This window comes from Phaenicophaeus curvirostris, chromosome 5, assembly GCF_032191515.1.
Source record: "Phaenicophaeus curvirostris isolate KB17595 chromosome 5, BPBGC_Pcur_1.0, whole genome shotgun sequence".
Taxonomy (NCBI): domain Eukaryota; kingdom Metazoa; phylum Chordata; class Aves; order Cuculiformes; family Cuculidae; genus Phaenicophaeus; species Phaenicophaeus curvirostris.
This window is the reverse complement of record NC_091396.1, coordinates 31,811,051-31,828,788: the sequence shown is the minus strand read 5'-3', so window position 1 is coordinate 31,828,788 and position 17,738 is coordinate 31,811,051. Positions and strand designations below refer to the sequence as shown.

Genomic DNA, 17,738 nt, shown 5'->3' with positions numbered 1-17,738 from the left:
GATGTTGTCAGCTAAGCACACAAATGCTTCATAAAATTCTGTGTTAGATCAGAACTGAGATATTTTTGTCATACATGTATCTGTTTTATATACCATAAATAGTTTTAGGCAATTGTAGCAAATCTTCTGTCCTTGTAAGAAACACCTAGTAAATAAGACTGCTGTAGCAAAGTATAGTGACTCTTACATCTTAAAAGGAGATACTTGCAAATCAGTGAGATGAAATGACTAACAGTTCTCCCCGCACCAACACTGACATAAGAGCAAACTCTGAAAAATCAGTGCAATTAATTTCTGGGGGGAATAAAGGTGTGCTATGCTGAAGTTCAGCTGCATTTTGATTTCTAATGAAATCTGACTGATTTACAATTAGTTCAGACCTATTTAGGAGCCTTCACTTTAAGAAAACCCCAAACAATTCTGTATTGGTACTTCCTATATTTCTTTTACTCCTAGTAACAGAAAAGCAGTAGCTTTAATGAAAGAGTGCAGGTTGCTCTTTAGCAAGCTACTTAATATACATTCTTATTATGCCTTGTTAAAATGACAGCTGCTCTGTATATCTTATGAGAGTAATTTGACTAATAAAATGTCTGCTTTATATATTTACTATTTTGACTTGATACTCTCCTTAGTGTAGGATTTAATTTTATTCTAATTTGTGTAATTGCACCTTGAAACTGTTAGATTTCTCTTCTTATAGACAAAGGAGGATTCATATACCTTACCTACAGAACATGTCAGATTTTATACACACTCAGCGGTTGTCAGTAGTCTGAAGAGTCAGTGCATGACTGATGCTGTATATTGCCAAATATTTTTATTGTTTTTTAAAATGAAATGGTGGGGAAGGACCCCCCCCTTAAGGTATTTAAAAGCAGTCTTAAAGATGCATATGTGTAGCAGCTTAAGCAGGGAAGCAATGCTGTCTTTCTTGCTGGACTGTTCTCCTTGGTTTCCCTTTAAACTTTATTTAGATACTGGTAATTTTGATTTTTTAGCTTTTTTAACAAATGGTGAGCCCTCAGGTATACTTGCCCATGGGTTTTACGAACTTTAGGAAGCAATATGGATTGAGGTTCTCCAGACTTGATGACATCTTATCATAAGTAATACTTACTGTATCTTGTTTCTTATTACCAATAAACCAGGAAATATTTTCTTTATGATAATAAGAAATAAATGTTGGTCTGCTTTTTTTTAAAAGCAGAGAAGTTTAACTTTTCTTCAGTATTACTTCAGTATTTAAACAGTCATGCCTACCATCAAGCCTAATTTTCAATTTTTTTATTCATAATCAGTCTGAATAATTCCTTCATGTTGTCCTTTGTTTTTACTGTTTTGTCTTTTATGTGCTTCTGTTGTGTTTTGATTTTTTTTTTTCCCAAATGCATAGCTTACATTACAAGTTTCTTTAACTATGGCATTTTTCTTTGGTCTTATCTGTGACTAATAGTAACGAGATAAAAATGTTTAACTTATTAGAATCTGTTGCTTTATATTTGGTATTTCCTGCTATTGACTTGACTTCTCCTTTTGGGAGTGCTATTAAAAACATACATGTACAATATAAATATACATCATATGTGTGTATGTGTATGGAAATGAATTGAGAAAATTAAGTGATTTAATTTACATGTAGCGGATGAATTGCAGAATAAACTTCATTCAGATTTTAGTAAGGTGAGAGGGTATTGGTTGGATGGTATTCTAGAAGTCTGGTCTATCTTCCTGCTAAAAGGGTTATTTTTATAATTTTATATATGTATTTTTTTAATTTCTGTGATTGCTTATGGTAACTTTCTGAAACAAATAATTAACAGATGGAAACTGGATAACCAAAAGACTCCATTTATACTGCCTCTTTTTCAGTCAGCAGCTTTCAGTTCTTGTTTTTCAGATGTGACTTAAGTCAGTAATTGAGTTTTGTTTTAACTTTTAAGTCTTTGCAGAGTAAAAAAGTACCTTCTTGTTTGTGTAACTGCTAAAATGCGTTTTGTAATGGATTTGGCTTTTAGTAATCTTTTACTGAGCAGGACGGTATATGAACTTGTGTGTATTTTACTGCTGCAGATAGAACACAGGAGTTTCATTTCTGTCTTATTATGCCAGGAAGTGGTGAATGACTCACTTTTTACAATATAACTTGTGCATTTGATTAGAAGCTACAGTTCATTAAAATGCAGACCAAGAGCACCTGAAAATTCTGTAATTAAATACATGTGGTGGATGTATAAGAAAAAAATTGAAGTTGTCTAATATTAGTTATCCTTGTTTAACTACTTGACCTCTAAAAATAACTAGTGAATTGATGGGTTATGGGTTAGATGAAGTTGTTAAGACAACTAAAAGTTTGCCTAAAAATTTAGTGATATTTTAGAAACCCCACCTCAATACTCTGATATGCCTGGTTTGTCAGATGTATGCAGTTTCTGGATTTGTAGAGGTTTAAAGAATGAACATAATGCTATATAAGTATGACATGATGTTTTGTAAAACTTGAGCTGGCTGGAAAAGGAATTTTCTCACCCGATTCTGTATTAACTGTAAAAGATGCACTCTTTAAGTTACTACTCTTTTACAGCTTGCTGTAGTTTAAGGTTTACTTATTTATTTAGTTTAAGCTCTTGAGTTACAAGCCCTGAGTACTGCTGGTGCAAAACTGCATTACAGGTAGAAACAGGTTCCTTTAGTGCATCATCTACAGATAAGTAGATACTGTACCTAAAATTCTGCAGGGCTGCTTAAGGGGTATTCAGGATATTTGAGAAATGAGTGCTGCAACATTACAGCATATACCAAAAGTTAAAAAGGAGGCAAAATAGGAGGAGATGCTTCATGTAGTTTCCACGCCCTCCCCCCCAGCCTTGAGAATATTAGTTACAAAATTTGACCCTGGTTCAATTCTCTCAAGCCTCCCAAAGAAAACAGAAGCAGTAGTTCTCTTAAAATACTTTGCATTGCTGTGAAAGAGAGTTACTTTACATGGCTTAGATTTGGTAGTGTGTTTACAACTACTTCTCAGTTTTTACTTGATTGGGAAACATGGTTTGATTTTTGTGGAAAAGTAGCATGTGTTGTATTTGCTAAGTATTCATCTCAAACAGGAGGTAAATAAGGATTTTTGATTCTTGGTATAAATCTGCATCTGCTAACTGAAGTTCACAAGCCACTTTGTTCATGTGCCTTTGTAGATGTATCTGGATTTTTATGCATACAGCCAAGAAAGTTCTGAGAGTTCTCTGAACTGTACTGAAGTGCTAACATTGCTGCCAAATGTAGCTGAGTTGTAATTCCAGAATATATGAAAGTTGGCTACTAATTAACATCTGGTGTCCTAGTTAATAGAAGCTTATTCAAAGCAAACCTGACTTTCTGTGTATGATGTACTAATATAGATAACCACTTATGCTGGAAAAGCTATGTGTTCTAGAGACTGAAAGCATCTCTTCCTTGAGATGAATAAATTCAAATCCAAATTTCATAAAGGTTAATGTAGATTATGAACATTTGTCTGCTGCATGAACATGCTACTAGCTACTGATGACCAAACCCTTGTATATAGGGACTGTTATTGGGCAGGATATCAGATTGGGTCATAGCTTTAGCTCTTTGACCCTTAGTCCATCAATGTGATATTCAAGAGCTCTGTGTGAGTAACGCCTAATATTTTAAAAAGTGGAATAATTCAAGGGGGAAGTGCAATGATATATAAGAACAGACTTGTAGTTTGGCATTAGTGTAGAAATTTGTAAAAATGTTTGGTTCAGAATTCAAAACAGATGGTTTCATTGTCTTGGTTATTCCCTACTTGACAGTGTTTTGCTTTTCAGATTGTTGTAGTGACTGGTTTGACGTAATAGTAAATATTTCTCTGACCTAGTCTCAGGCTTGTTTTTGTGTATATCCCACCACAACACTCAAGTCTTGGGCTTTACTTCCCTCATTTCTCTTTATTCATTTATTTTTTCTTTTTGTGACAAGGTTTCCATCCTGAACTGTATATGGTTTTCCTCTGCCCTGTTTTCTCATGGAGGTTTATATCTTGGTGATGCCCCTCTGTGTCCTTCATTGTTTCTCTTTTGCTGCCCACATTCTTCAGAAAATGGCATTAGTGATGTTTTTCATTAAATACCCATGGTAATTATAATACTATAAGCCAATACTTTGCTTTTCCACCAGAGAACTATAAGATACCTCTGTAATTGTAGGTCTTATAATGTTGCATGATCCATGGTGATTAACAGCAATATACTGAAAATCTGGATTGAATGGACTCCTTTCTACCTGTTATCTTACAAATACTGTTTTTAAAGTAGTGTTAGGGCATATGAGTATAAACTATGAATGCCTTGGCCAAGAGGAGAGTGGTGGGTTTAACCCATAAATGTATGTGAGAAGCATGGCTATTCTTAAGTTTTGAGCACAAACCTGATAAAGATCCTCAGTACAGAAGAGGAAAATTTCAGCTCTTTGGTTTGCTAAAAAGTACGTTCAGTGTTAGAAGGCGGATTTTGTTGTGTATATGAATGCATGAACCATAAACTACTCATTTCAGCTGTCACTGAGAATTAGGGTTGGTCATTACAAGTGGTTGAAAATAGATCACAATTTCTGATTTGATATGGAGAGAAATGTCATATCCAAGCTCTCAGGTTCCACACACATGTTCAACAATGCTTAACCTGACTAACGTTCAAAACCATCTTTTCTTTCCTGAGAGTGAGGGGCATGGTTTCCATTGTGTGTTTTGGTTGTGGTGTTTTGTTGGTGGTTTTTTGTTTTGGTTTTGTTTTCCCCCAGTCAGAAGGAAGACTGAAGTTTGACTTTTTTACCTTGAGGTTTTCCATGTGGCTACTTGACCTGTGTGTTACATTAATACCACATCTTTCCAGGAATCTTCTTACTTGGGAAGAATGTATCTATATTTCAAATTTCCTCTGAGGCTGTGGGTTCAGTGTTTTTGCCTAGCAAAAATGAAGTGGGACATGTTCATGCAATAAAACCTGGAAAATCTGCTTTCTAATCTTGTGCTTCTTCAGTTTCCATCTTCTAAGTTTGGGTTAGAAGCAGTGATGTATACATGCAGGATGATGTTGTAAGTGTTTTGGCTTGTATGTGTAAATGTTCCTGTTCAAAAGAAAATATTTGCATTTTATGTTTCTTGAAACTATTTCTGTTGTACAGCAATTATATAGTTATAGTGTAAAACTTTTCAGTCTCCAGTTCTGCTTAAAACTGTGAGGAACTAGAGGTTTACATCAAAATCTCTTGTGTAGCATAGAAAGAGAAATTGTGGAAAGGCCTAACCTGGGTAGTTCAACCTGTGTTAAGATCTACTCCTAGCTCTTTTGCAAAATGATGTGAATTACTTGTTGTTTTAGAATCTTTTCTTCAATGAATTTCAGTTGTTTCATCAGGAAAATGTCATTCTGAACATTTAATGATGAAAAACCTTCATGACTTTGCAACTGTATAACTACTAAGCTGACCTGTTAATTATCAGAAATGTAATGAAAGTAAAAAAAAAAAGATGAGTTTGAATAAGTGTGTTCATACGTACAGTTACATTAACCATTACAAAAGTCAAATTATTTCCTCTTTGAAATTAGATGGTATTATAATTAGTAATAGCTGTGGGCAGGTTAAGCTCACTGCAGAGTTGTCATTAGGTCTCCACCTCTTGTTTTACTGACCTCTGGTACGTAGGTTTGATTTGACTTGTGCACTTTGAACTTCAAACCTGATTTTTCTGTTACTAAGAACAGATAAAGTTGGGTGCTCAAATTCACATGACAACAGGCAGAAGGAATGTATACTTGGATTTCTTGATATTGATGTAGTGTTTTAACATTTTTTTAGAATAAAACAGAAAACCAGAACAGACTTCAACAAAAACTGTAAGCTGAAAGGCTTGTCTTTACTAATTTAAACTTTCACAGTTCCTGCTTACTTTAACCTATGTTATCTCACCCTATTTGATCTGGATTTTGTACATGAGCATAGATGTTGGATCTTGCTTTTCTGTTTAGAGCAAGTGATGATGCAGCATCAGAGAAGTAAGTGATGATGGTTTAGTTGTAGTTTTAAACATCAAAACATGTTTAAGGATTAAAGGAAGCTTACTTATATTAGGAGAAGGCCATTTCCCTCATCATGAAGCAGCTCTTGGAGCATGATGAGGGATAATTTTGGAGTTCTATCTTGCATCCTATTGGTTAACTCATGAGCAGCTGTGCTGCTCCTTCTCATTAAAGACAAGTAGAAACACAAATAATACATTTTAACATAAGTGGCTTTCCATACTAGTATATTTTCTAAAATCCTGTGTGTTCTTTAAAATGAGAAAAAAACCACACGTCCGCCCCAACTAAAAGAAAACCAAACTTTGCTCAGTTTAGCTTTCCACAGTTCAAACTGTCATCTTTTCTGCTCAACTGGTTTTCTTTTACTTACGCTAGTCATGGTTTCAACATGTAGCTGCTTGGGATGTTGCATAATGGTAGAAGACCCAGAGCTTCTTGGGCTGAAAGGATCTGCAGTCTTTTGAAAAGAACTCAGACTTGTTTAGTGATCCTGAATGTCGCTACTTTCAGTGAGGAAAAGTATTTGCAAATGTGCATTGAACAAAAGTTTTAGATGTATCAAAAATCCCTTGATAGACCAGGTAAGAAGCTACACCAAAATCTGCTTTGATTTTTAAAGGTTAAAGTGAAATAGAATCATGGAATAACCAGGTTGGAAGAGACCCACAGGATCATCGAGTCCAACCATTCCTATCAAACACTAAACCATGCCCCTTAGCACCTCCTCCACCCGTGCCTTAAACACCTCCAGGGAAGGTGAATCAACCACCTCCCTGGGCAGCCTGTTCCAGTGCCCAATGACCCTTTCTGTGAAGAATTTTTTCCTAATGTCCAGCCTAAATGTCCCCTGGCGGAGCTTGAGGCCATTCCCTCTTGTCCTGTCCCCTGTCACTTGGGAGAAGAGGCCAGCACCCTCCTCTCTACAACCTCCTTTCAGGTAGTTGTAGAGAGCAATGAGGTCTCCCCTCAGCCTCCTCCAGGCTAAACAACCCCAGCTCTCTCAGCCGTTCCTCGTAAGACCTGCTCTCCAGCCCCACCACCAGCTTTGTTGCTCTTCTCTGGACTCACTCCAGAGCCTCAACATCGTTCTTGTGGTGAGGGGCCCAGAACTGAACACAGGATTCGAGGAGCGGTCTCGCCAGTGCCGAATACAGAGGGAGAATAACCTCCCTGGACCTGCTGGCCATGCCATTTCTGATACAAGCCAAGATGCCATTGGCCTTCCTGGCCACCTGGGCACGCTGCTGGCTCATGTTCAGTCGGCTGTCAACCAACACCCCCAGGTCCCTCTCCTCCAGGCAGCTTTCTAGCCAGACTTCTCCTAGTCTGTAGCACTGCATAGGGTTGTTGTGCCCCAAGTGCAGGACCTGGCATTTGGCCTTGTTAAACCTCATGCCATTGGACTCTGGCCAGAGGTCCAGCCTGTTTAGATCCCTTTGCAGAGCCTCCCTACCCTTCAGCAGATCAACACTTCCACCCAGCTTAGTGTCGTCCGCAAACTTGCTAAGGGTGCACTCGATGTCTTCATCCAAGTCATTGATAAAGACATTGAACAGGGCTGGACCCAGCACTGAGCCTTGGGGAACCCCACTTGTCACTGGCCTCCAGCTGGATTTCGCACCATTTCCCACCACTCTCTGGGCCCGGCCATCCAACCAGTTTTCCACCCAGGAGAGTGTGCACCTGTCCAGGCCAGAGGCTGACAGTTTCTCAAGCAGAATGCTGTGAGAAACTGTGTCAAAGGCTTTACTGAAGTCCAGCAAGACCACGTCCACAGCCTTTCCCTCATCCAGCAGCCGAGTGACTTTGTCATAGAAGGCGATCAGGTTAGTTTGGCAAGACCTGCCTTTTGTGAACCTGTGTTGACTGGGCCTGATCACCCGGTTCTCTTGCATGTGCTTCATGATAGCACTCAAGATCACTTGCTCCATGACTTTCCCTGGCACTGAGGTCAGACTGACAGGCCTGTAGTTCCCTGGGTCCTCCTTGTGACCTTTCTTGTAGATGGGCACAACATCAGCCAGCCTCCAGTCCAGTGGGACTTCCCCAGTCTTCCAGGACTGTTGAAAGATGATGGGAAGGGGTTTGGCCAGCACATCCGCCAGCTCCTTCAGTACGCTTGGATGAATCCCATGGGGCCTCATAGACTTGTGGGTGTCTAGTTGGGCAAGCAAGGCTCTAACCACCTCCTCTTGGATCATGGGAGCCTCATTTTGCTCCTCTAACTCCTGGGTTTGTACACAGAGGGAACAACTTTCTTTACAATTAAAGGCTGAGGCAAAGAAGGCATTAAGTACCTCAGCCTTTTCCTCATCCCCTGTCACTGTTGTTCCTTCTGCTTCCAATAGGGACTGTATGGTCTCCCTAGTCCTACTTTTATTGTTAATACATTTATAGAAAGATTTTTTGTTATCTTTCACAGACTTTGCCAATCTGATTTCTAGTTGGGCCTTAGCCCTCCTGATTTGTTCTCTGCACGATCTCTCTTAGCTCCTGTAGTCCACCCAAGATGCCTGTCCCTTCTTCCAATGCTCATAGACATTTTTCTTCTTTCTCCCTGCTCAACCAAGCTGTTTTTTTCCCCCAACAGCTCTTTTTCTGGAACACGGGAACATGACTTCTTACCGTCCTTGCCTGGCCCAGGCCTGTCCCCTCTTCCAGAGCCCATAAACGTTTCTCTTCTTGATATCACTCAAGATCTCTCTGTTCAACCAAGCTGGTTTTCTCCCCTGCCGGCTCTTTTTCCGGAACATGGGGATGGCTTTCTCCTGAGCTGCTAGGATTTCCTTTTTGAAGAGTTCCCAGCCCTCATGGGCTCCCTTGCCCTTAAGTACTGTCTCCCATGGGACTTTGCCAACCAGCCTTCTGAAGAGTTCAAAGTCTGCCCTCTGGAAATTTAATGCCACTGTCCTACTAACAACCCTCTTCACTTCACCTAGAACAGAAAACCCTATCATCTCATGATCACTTAGTCCTAGGCGTCCACCTACTGCCACATCCCCCACAAGGCCTTCTCTGTTCACAAACAGCAGGTCCAGGAGGGCACCCTCCCTTGTTGGTTCATTTACCAGCTGTGCAGGGAAGTTGTCTTCCATGCACTCCAGGAACCTCCTAGACTGCTTCCTTTCTGCTGTATTGTACTCCCAGCAGATATCAGGCAGATTGAAGTCTCCCACAAGAATGAGGGGCATTGATGAGGGGCACTGATTAACCCCAGCTGTTTATAGAAGAGGTCATCAGCTGCTTCTCCTTGGCTGGGTGGTCTGTAACAGACTCCCATCACAAAATCTACCTTCTGGTGGGCTCCTCTGATTTTAACCCACAGGCACTCAACCTCCTCATCACCACAATCCATCTCAATGGAGTCCAAGTCCTCCCTTACAAAGAGGGCTACCCCGCCTCCTCTCCTGCCCTTCCTATCCCACCTGAAGAGTTTGTACCCCACCATAGCTGTACTCCAGTTACATGAGTTGTCCCACCACGTTTCTGTGATGGCAATGACATCATAGGCTCCTTGCCCTATGACAGCTTCCAGCTCTTCCTTCTTGTTCCCCATGCTGCGTGCATTGGTGTAAATGCACTTCAGCTGAGCTGCCGAGCCTTCAGCCCTCTTAGAGGGAACAGAGTTCATTCCCAATTGCCTGGTAACTGGAGTAGCTAGCTCCAGAGTGCCTGTATCTCCCTTAGCACCCTCAGGTGTGTTCTCCCCCGCTTTCTGTGTGGTAAGGTACTGGTGGTCCTCACCAGCACACCCTCTCTGAATCACCATTGCCCCACGTCCAGGCTCATTCCTGTCTAGCCTGGGCTCAACCCCCTCCCCCTTCACATCTAGTTTAAAGCTAGTTTAAATAATAAAAAGATAACAAATGCCAGAACTATTTGCCTCTGCAGCTTTGAATTTATTCCCCAAGTACAACTGTTTTTTTATTTTAATCTTAAAACATACTTATTTTCCTCACAGGACACTGCTTCAGTTGGTGCTTGAGGTAGACTTGCTTTTAATGATAAATTGGGGCTGTGTAGGAAGGAGTGCTAGTGTTTCTGTAATCTGGGCTTTAGTTATTGCAGAAGGTGATGCTTACTGAATAAAGGCTATGAAAGGAAAACCAGACGTTGTCACTAAGTATGCTGCTTTGCAGAAGTGCACTTGAGTACTGCTCTTCCTAAGTAGTTGCAAATCATAATTAAGGTGTAATAGTGATATTTACAATCTTAATGGTAATCAAGATGTCTGTTTCAGTTAAAACTAGTCACTGTTCATTATTTCATGGTGCCTAACTATGGCCTGATTAGCAGGAATGTGTGGAATTGCTTCTGCATCTGAAGTCAGTGGAAGCTGTTTTGAGTACATGAGATTCATATGCTGATGTATACACTGGAAAAACTGGGCTTTACAAATCGGGCAGTTTTGACCTCTTGTTTACTTAATCCACAAGAAAAAAAATCAAGATTCACAGTATTTGCTATAGTGTATTTCACTTTCCCAGTGCCTCACGTACGAGAGCTATAAAGAAATTTCTGAAGAAATTAGATGGTGTATTAAAACAAATCATGAAGCGCAAGAGAAATTTGTTGAATTCTTACTGAAATACACAGAAAAGGAAGGGTTATCTATTCATGCTCAGTGTAACAAAAACATGGGTGGAGGAGCAAGGAGGAAGTAAGCAATCCCCCAGTTTTCCTGAAAATATAGGAAAGGACTGAATTAAGGATGTCTTTAATTTTTGACATTTTGGTAATGAAATACTTGTAACTTTAATGTTGGTCTTAAAATGTATCTCTTCATGTAGCTTCTTCAGTTTTTAAAGCAATCTACTGATGAAGTTTGGTATACAGTATTCACTTGATAACCTGTGGTTAATAGGTGGAATTAGACTCTCGTGCTGTGCAGTCTGTATTGCTTGAGCTATGGCTGTAATACACAGTGGAAATGGGTTTCTATTACCTGTAGAACAGCATTAGAGTCTTTACTGGTAAGTTTTGGAAGCTTAATGACAGGAATGTTGTAACTTGAAATGTGCTGAAGGGAACATAGATTACTTTGCCTGTGGTCTTCCATGAAAAAAAGCATTTGCTCCCTTAGTATTGTTTGGTGGTGTTTTTTTTTTCTTATTTTGGCTTGTCACAGTCCTTGGTTTTCTCACTCTAGTAACAGGAGTCTTGGCTACCAAGTTGTGACTTCCCATTCAAGTTTGTGATTCCCTTCTTGTATTGATTTCATGTTGACATGGGTTTTTATTTTTTTCCCCCTCCTTCACTTGCCTGCTAAAACCTATTTTCTTTGTGTTCCTTTCATATGATCTTTCTAGTGCTCTGCATTCAAATTAGTAGCTTCCTTAGCTCAAGAGGAAGACTCTGAGATAAAAGCAGTCCAAATCCAAAATTGTTCAGTCTGGGAGGTTTAGGTGGATTTTGGGGGTTATGTGGGGAAAAAAAAATCTTATTGACCCCCTTGAGTACATACAAACTGTTTTTAAGAGAGTTTCTTCGGACCAAACGTTCTCGTTTATTTTGGGAAACTGAAATAACAAACCACCCAACTCTTAAGTTTTTCTGTCACTTAATCTCAATCCTCACTCCTCCAAATCATAGTGCAATTAGTCTAAAATGGGCAAAATGTATCCCTTGGTGCTTATGAAGAAAGAGAGGAAAAGCAACCCTCTTGGCCTCTGGAGAGATGTGATAAGGTGAACCTCAGCTCTGTGTATTTGACAGAAATTATGAAGTTGAGAGAGAATATTATGATGAGGACTAGCAGACAACTCTTCTAGGTTGTCCTTGAGGTTTCTCTTTTAACTCTTCATTAAATGAGATAAAGGGTGAAATTGGTCTTGTCTCTTCCTGCCCTGTGCAGTGAAAGAGATTTGGAACCTTCTTGCAACCTTCCTGTCTGGAGATTAGTAAGCCATGTATTGGAGAACACCCACCCCTGCAAACACCTGAATTTTTACTAATTGTGTTGTGATCCTGTCTTGAAGCAGGTTACTTGAACAGTCAGTGCGTAAGGTACTTTTGTTGCAAATCAAGTTGATTAACTTGGGGGGGGTCAGGGGGGAGAAAGGAGTCTTAAGTTACTGTGTACGTAACTAGGATGGGTTTTTCTTTGACCTAAAGTCTGTCTTGATGCAGCAGCACAAGCCAGCGAGGAGACTGTCACATTTCGTCGTGAACGCAGCACATTTAGGCGTCAGGCAGTACGACGCCGGCACAATGCAGGGAGTAACCCTACCCCTCCTACATTGCTCATCGGATCACCCCTCAGGTAGGGTATCTAAATGTTCCACCATATTTAGTATGCATGCAGCAGACCACTTCTCTCCACACCCACCAGTATTGCCAGAAAAGCACTTTTTACTTCCTTCCCCACCATAACCTCCTTGAGCTGTCACTGCATGTCACTGTGGGCTTGTTGAATTGTGCATGTATATGTGGCACTATCTGCAAAATGACCAGGATAGATAGTCTTAACGTGCTATAGCTGATTTCAGATTGATAAAGTGAACTAATGGTAACAAGCTTAGGCTGAGTGTTTTTTGTCCAAAACTTCAGAAACTTATGTTCAAGTAAGGAATAAAACCCAAGAGAATAATGTTCACAACTTCTCTTTTGGTTTTGTTCCTTCAAGAAAGTAAGCATTAGGGACTAGTACTGTAATAATTTTTCTTGTCTGTAGGTAGTGAAAGATAAGCATAATAAGAAAATGGCAGAACTTTATAAAGAGCTAAATCATACATGCAGAGGTTCCAGATCTAAAATAGAGGTAAACCATTGTATGAACATCCTACAGCTCATTACAGCAAAAGAGAAGCAACGAAGTAATAGCAATGTCTTTGAGGGTGCTCGATATTGCTCAGTGTTAGATCTACTTGTGTGGCGGTTCTCATGCCTTGGTGATGTTTAAAATGTACTTATCTGTATATCCCAGGAGTTCCCAACCGTCATTGGTCCATTTGTTAACAGTACTGAGCCTGATGATACGTAACATACAGCAACTGTTTGAATTTGTCAGCTTGTACAGTAGAAGCAGTAACCACAGTAAATTTTTGAACTTGCTATTTAGGTCTTTGTGTCCTGTGGTTGCTTATGGTGTTGGAGAATCTGGTGAGCAGAACATTGCCTGTAGAGGAAGGAGCACTCCTCCACTCGGATCAAAGTAATTCTTCCAGTTACATGACAAACATGCAGGAAGAATTGCACGTGTTATGTATTCTTAGGGATCTTCCTTCATATGCTAAGCTACTTTTTAACATTAGCAACAGTCTGCTTTTGTGTTTCTGGAATGCTTGTGTAACTTCTTTAACCAGAAAAAGTTGTAGAAACTGAGCAAATTAAAAGGAAATACTATAGAGGATGGGGGATGAGTTGTCATCTTTGTGGCACCCTGAAATAATGAAGGACTTAACTTGTAAATTTTCTTCAGGCAGGAGGATTGCAACAGCGGTACCAAAAATCTAACAAGTTAAGGCTTGATTTCTGCTACTGAAACTATGAAGAGTGGAATACGTAGCAGTGAACACATTGTTTCAGATAACCTTTTGTTAGGCTTCTGGTCTTGCTGAACATAGCTTGTTCAGCTTTTGGTGATTTACTTTATAGTGTGAGATGATGAAACTGTCATTTTTGGTTGTTTTTTTTTTTAAGGAGGGTAATATAGTTTTGTGTATAGGCTCATAAGAGGCTGTGCAAATGAGAGATCCTTCACTGTGCACTAGCTAGAAAATGGTTAGTTTTATTTCTCTTAGGTAGGAAACAGGGTAGATAAAGGACACTGTTTTAAATTGAGGCTGACAGCTGCCATGTTTTCATGTGCTAGTGCAATCATTAAGGTTCCCTTGGTGTAAGATGGACTTGAGTGAGAGATCATGAGGAAACAGAAGTTGGTGGAAGTAACCTTTTAATCAGTCAAGATGTTCAGGGGTAAAAAAGTGAATCGGATATTCTAGCTTTATTTCCTCTGTGTATCTTCCACTTACCTATTTTTTTTCCTTTCTAAAAAAAAAAAACCCAAACCCAACCGAACACAGTACTTTGTGTGTCATTATGTCAAATATTCTCAGAAATGCCTGTATTGTGAACATATGCCCAGAATTGAATAATTACTGAGGTTTACTTTACTCAAAGCATTGTTTGTGATGCTAAATGACTGTCCCTTGGAGTTAAATTGCCATAGTCCAACCAAACACATAGGTGCTTTCAGACTTGTTTGACATAAATTCAATTTGAACTACCAACTGTGAAATCTATCTGAAAATTTGTGTTTATTACTGTTCCGATTTCTAGATGTATAGTCTGGAAAAACTTTCCTTTATGTAAGTAGCTTAATTTTTCTGTAAATTCTATGTATTGTTAGAAGAAGAAACCCTTAAAGATTGGAAAAAAGAAAGAAAAAAAGTCTGCATAAGAAAGAAATGTGGAGAAACAGTTTTTGGGGTTTTTTTTAGCCAGTTACCACCAAGATATTATCAAAAGATCACTGCAACTGTACTGGCAATATTTGTATATGCTAGTGGTGAGCTGTGTTGGTCTGTTTTCTGATATTGCTAATCCATGGTTACAGTTGTTAAACTTCTAACAGTATTAGATTTACTAATCTTTACTTGTCCTGGTGTTCTTTCTTTCTTATTCTTGCCAGCAAAACTTTAATCTCCTAATCTTCTAACTCTGGCATAAAGATGGTAATGGGAATGCTCCCTTAGTATGTGTTGATTATTTATTTTTGTTTGTTATTTAATTTCCTATCCGTTATTGAAGTTATTTTTCACTTCCTCCATGGAAGGTGACATATGTGTGTGTTTGGCAGTGGTAAATGAGTAAAACCTGGTTTAGTAAACTTGCTGGTTAAATGCTAATTTAGGAGAGTACTTTGCCTGGTAACTTAAAACCCAAACAAACCCCCAAACCCACCACAAAAACCATGGGCCACAATTGCACTTTTGAGCACTTCAAACAAAACAATGCATTGGCCTCCCATGTAATCAGTGGTGTATGCACATGTGTGATCCCAGACCATAAGTGGCTTCTGGAAACAATTCTGTTTCAATAATTATTAATTAGACAGAAAATAAATGTGTATTTTGCATATCTGTGCAGTCTGTTCATGCCTTTTTTTTTGGTGACAGATATGGATAACCACTGAAAAGGCATCTTTGTTATATGCTCTTTGATATGTACCTACTGTTTACGGGAAAGCAGCATTGTTTAGCATTGTTCTGGTGTTGCTGATAATACTTGAGAGACAATGAAGGCTGGCACATCTATGATCTTCCTTAGGGCTTCTGTTGCCATGGAGCTCACTGAAAGCCCAGCGTACTGTAGTAAAACACTGAATTTAAAGTTCAGATTAATACATAGGAGTTGCAGGTTTTTTACCTCTTGAGCTGTGTGCACGTGTGCTTTATTTTGCGTGAGCTTTTCTTGACACCTATTCTTATACTTGTATCCATATTTTGTTTTCCAGTGGTGCTCTAACAAAAGAACTGAAAAGCAGATGTTCTAGAAAATATTGTTAAAAGCAAGCACATCAGATATAACCCCTCAACTCTTAGTAAGATCTTGCTTTCTCAGTTGCCTCACTTGCCAACTGTAGCATCATACTGTAAGCAGTAAAGTTTTAGAAACAACAGGTGAAGACTGTTTTTCAAAAGATTGTTTAAGAGATTTTCTGTAGTCTTTAAAATATACTTTATTTTATTTCTTTATTGTAAATCTTTCTTAATTTCATCATATCCCAAAGCTAACAACAATGAAGTGCAACTTCTATAAATTCTAATCTTGCAAAATAGATGCAATATATAAATGCAAATAAACATGATGTATTCTGACACTTTGCCCTGCTTAATATTAAACAAGCTATTAAAAAACCCCTTAAATTTATTAAATAGTTTTATAAAATAGCTCTGCAATTAGAAGGCTGTGAAGAGGAGAATTAACTTTTTCAAGCATTGTCTATTGATATGGCTGAAAAGTTAAAAATTTCTCTGAAGTCCAAGTTGACTTTTAAAACTGGTTTTCCTGGTATAGGTATCTGTCTGGGTGTATAAGAATTTCTTTGTAGTGGTAGTACTGCAAAGAAATTACTTACTGGTAATAAGGGTTTGCTGTACTGTCAAGATAACTTCAAAATAAACCTAAAACTTTTGCCAATTTAAGCATTCTTTAATATGTTAAAAAAAATTTTGAATCCAGATGTCTAACTAGTTATCTACAAGGTGTCTGGTAGTGTGTGGACACTAACAAAGCTTAAAGACATTTTCTAGTTCAAATGCAGATTAATAGCAAGAAAGGTGATGTCATTGTGACAAAACCCAAAAAACTCAGATGGCCTTCTAAACAGTTGATTAAGTTGTATCTCAATGAGCAAAAAGAATTCTGATTGTGAGAACCCTGGAATAGTCACCACTGTTTGTAGGTGATAATTTGGGTTAGTCTGCAGTAATTTGCTTTTGCACCCACAACTTAAGGCTTGCAAGGATATACTTAAGGGGTGAATTTGGGGAGATACTAGAAGGCGGTACGGCTTCTAAGAAGTAGGAAAGGAACTATGTCACTAGAGTACTGATGTAGCTAGTGTCCAAAAATATTCTGTTATATGGACCTCACAGGTTATCTTTAACCCTAATAAGTGACTTCTTAATGCTATACTCAAGTTTTTCTCTTCAAACTACGAAGTCTTGTTTTGCTTCACTTCGGGCTGTTTTTTCTCTTCTTCCTGGTAATGTGTCCCCAATCCGTGTTTTCTCGTAGCCTTCAAGATGGTCAGCAAGGCCAGCAGCCCTGCTCCCAGGTCAGAATGCAGTCCCACCCCCCTTCCCAGGCAGCTGTGCTCAGCGCTAGTGCCTCCTTGCTGGTGAGAAATGGGAGTGTCCACTTAGAAGCATCACATGCCACTGCATCTGCTGTAGGCGGTAGCAGTTTACAGGATGAACTTGGTATGCAGGCCTTATGTAACCTTGGTGACATGGAAGTTTTAATACAGCAGATATATCGGTAATAATGTGGTGAAAATTAGCTAACCGTAGCTTTGTTTCTAAAACCTGAGTGCATTTCTTAGAGGGCCATATTGCTCATAAATTCCTTGCCTTTCAAAATAGTCTTTCCAGGCTTTTCCTCCAACTAATGCATGATGGGAAAAATTCTAAGGATGCATAGATATAAGTAGTGATGGTGTGGGAGCTTTTGTGACTTAAGAAATGTAACACGTGTAAAACAAGTTTTCTAGCATTGTCACAGGTAGTTGGGTGAAGAGTGATACAAACTGAGGGATTTCTGAAAAAAAATTTGTTTTGGTCCCTAGTAATTCTTGATCTTCAAATTTTACATGAATCTTGCATAGCTGCTGTTTAAAAATAAATGCTTAAATCAGAGTGCTTTATTTTTCATGTGCACTTTAAGACCTTGAAAATGGAAGAAAATCTGGACTCTTTTATACTATAATTTCATGGAACCTTATAGGGTCCCTTTAGTTCTTTAGGGTCTATTTTATGTAGTATTCTTAACTATTAACTTCTTTGGAGTTAATACAATTGCTAAGGAGAAGGAAGTTAAGATGGTCGTATGTGACAGACCTCCTGTGACGCAGTAATGCAGGGGCGGATGTGGAAAAATTTCTGGCGGGATCTTTGCAGCAATCTGTACATGGCCTGGATTACTTAT

The 17,738-nt window shown here is 39.0% G+C and overlaps 1 protein-coding gene across 5 annotated transcripts in view; it reads left to right on the top strand.

The window, feature by feature from the left end:
* Window positions 1-17,738, top strand: part of PCNX1 (pecanex 1) — a 95,644-nt gene that overhangs the window by 23,031 nt on the left and 54,875 nt on the right. For 2 of the 5 annotated variants that reach the window (XM_069858193.1, XM_069858197.1), the window contains exons 7-8: window positions 12,216-12,348; window positions 16,830-17,014. The exons of 1 other annotated variant lie outside the window; for it this stretch is intronic. In XM_069858193.1, the coding sequence (XP_069714294.1) occupies window positions 12,216-12,348; window positions 16,830-17,014 (318 nt within the window). The remainder of the gene's footprint in view (window positions 1-12,215; window positions 12,349-16,829; window positions 17,015-17,738) is intronic. 2 more of the 5 variants (XM_069858194.1, XM_069858195.1) reach the window with 2 other exon arrangements.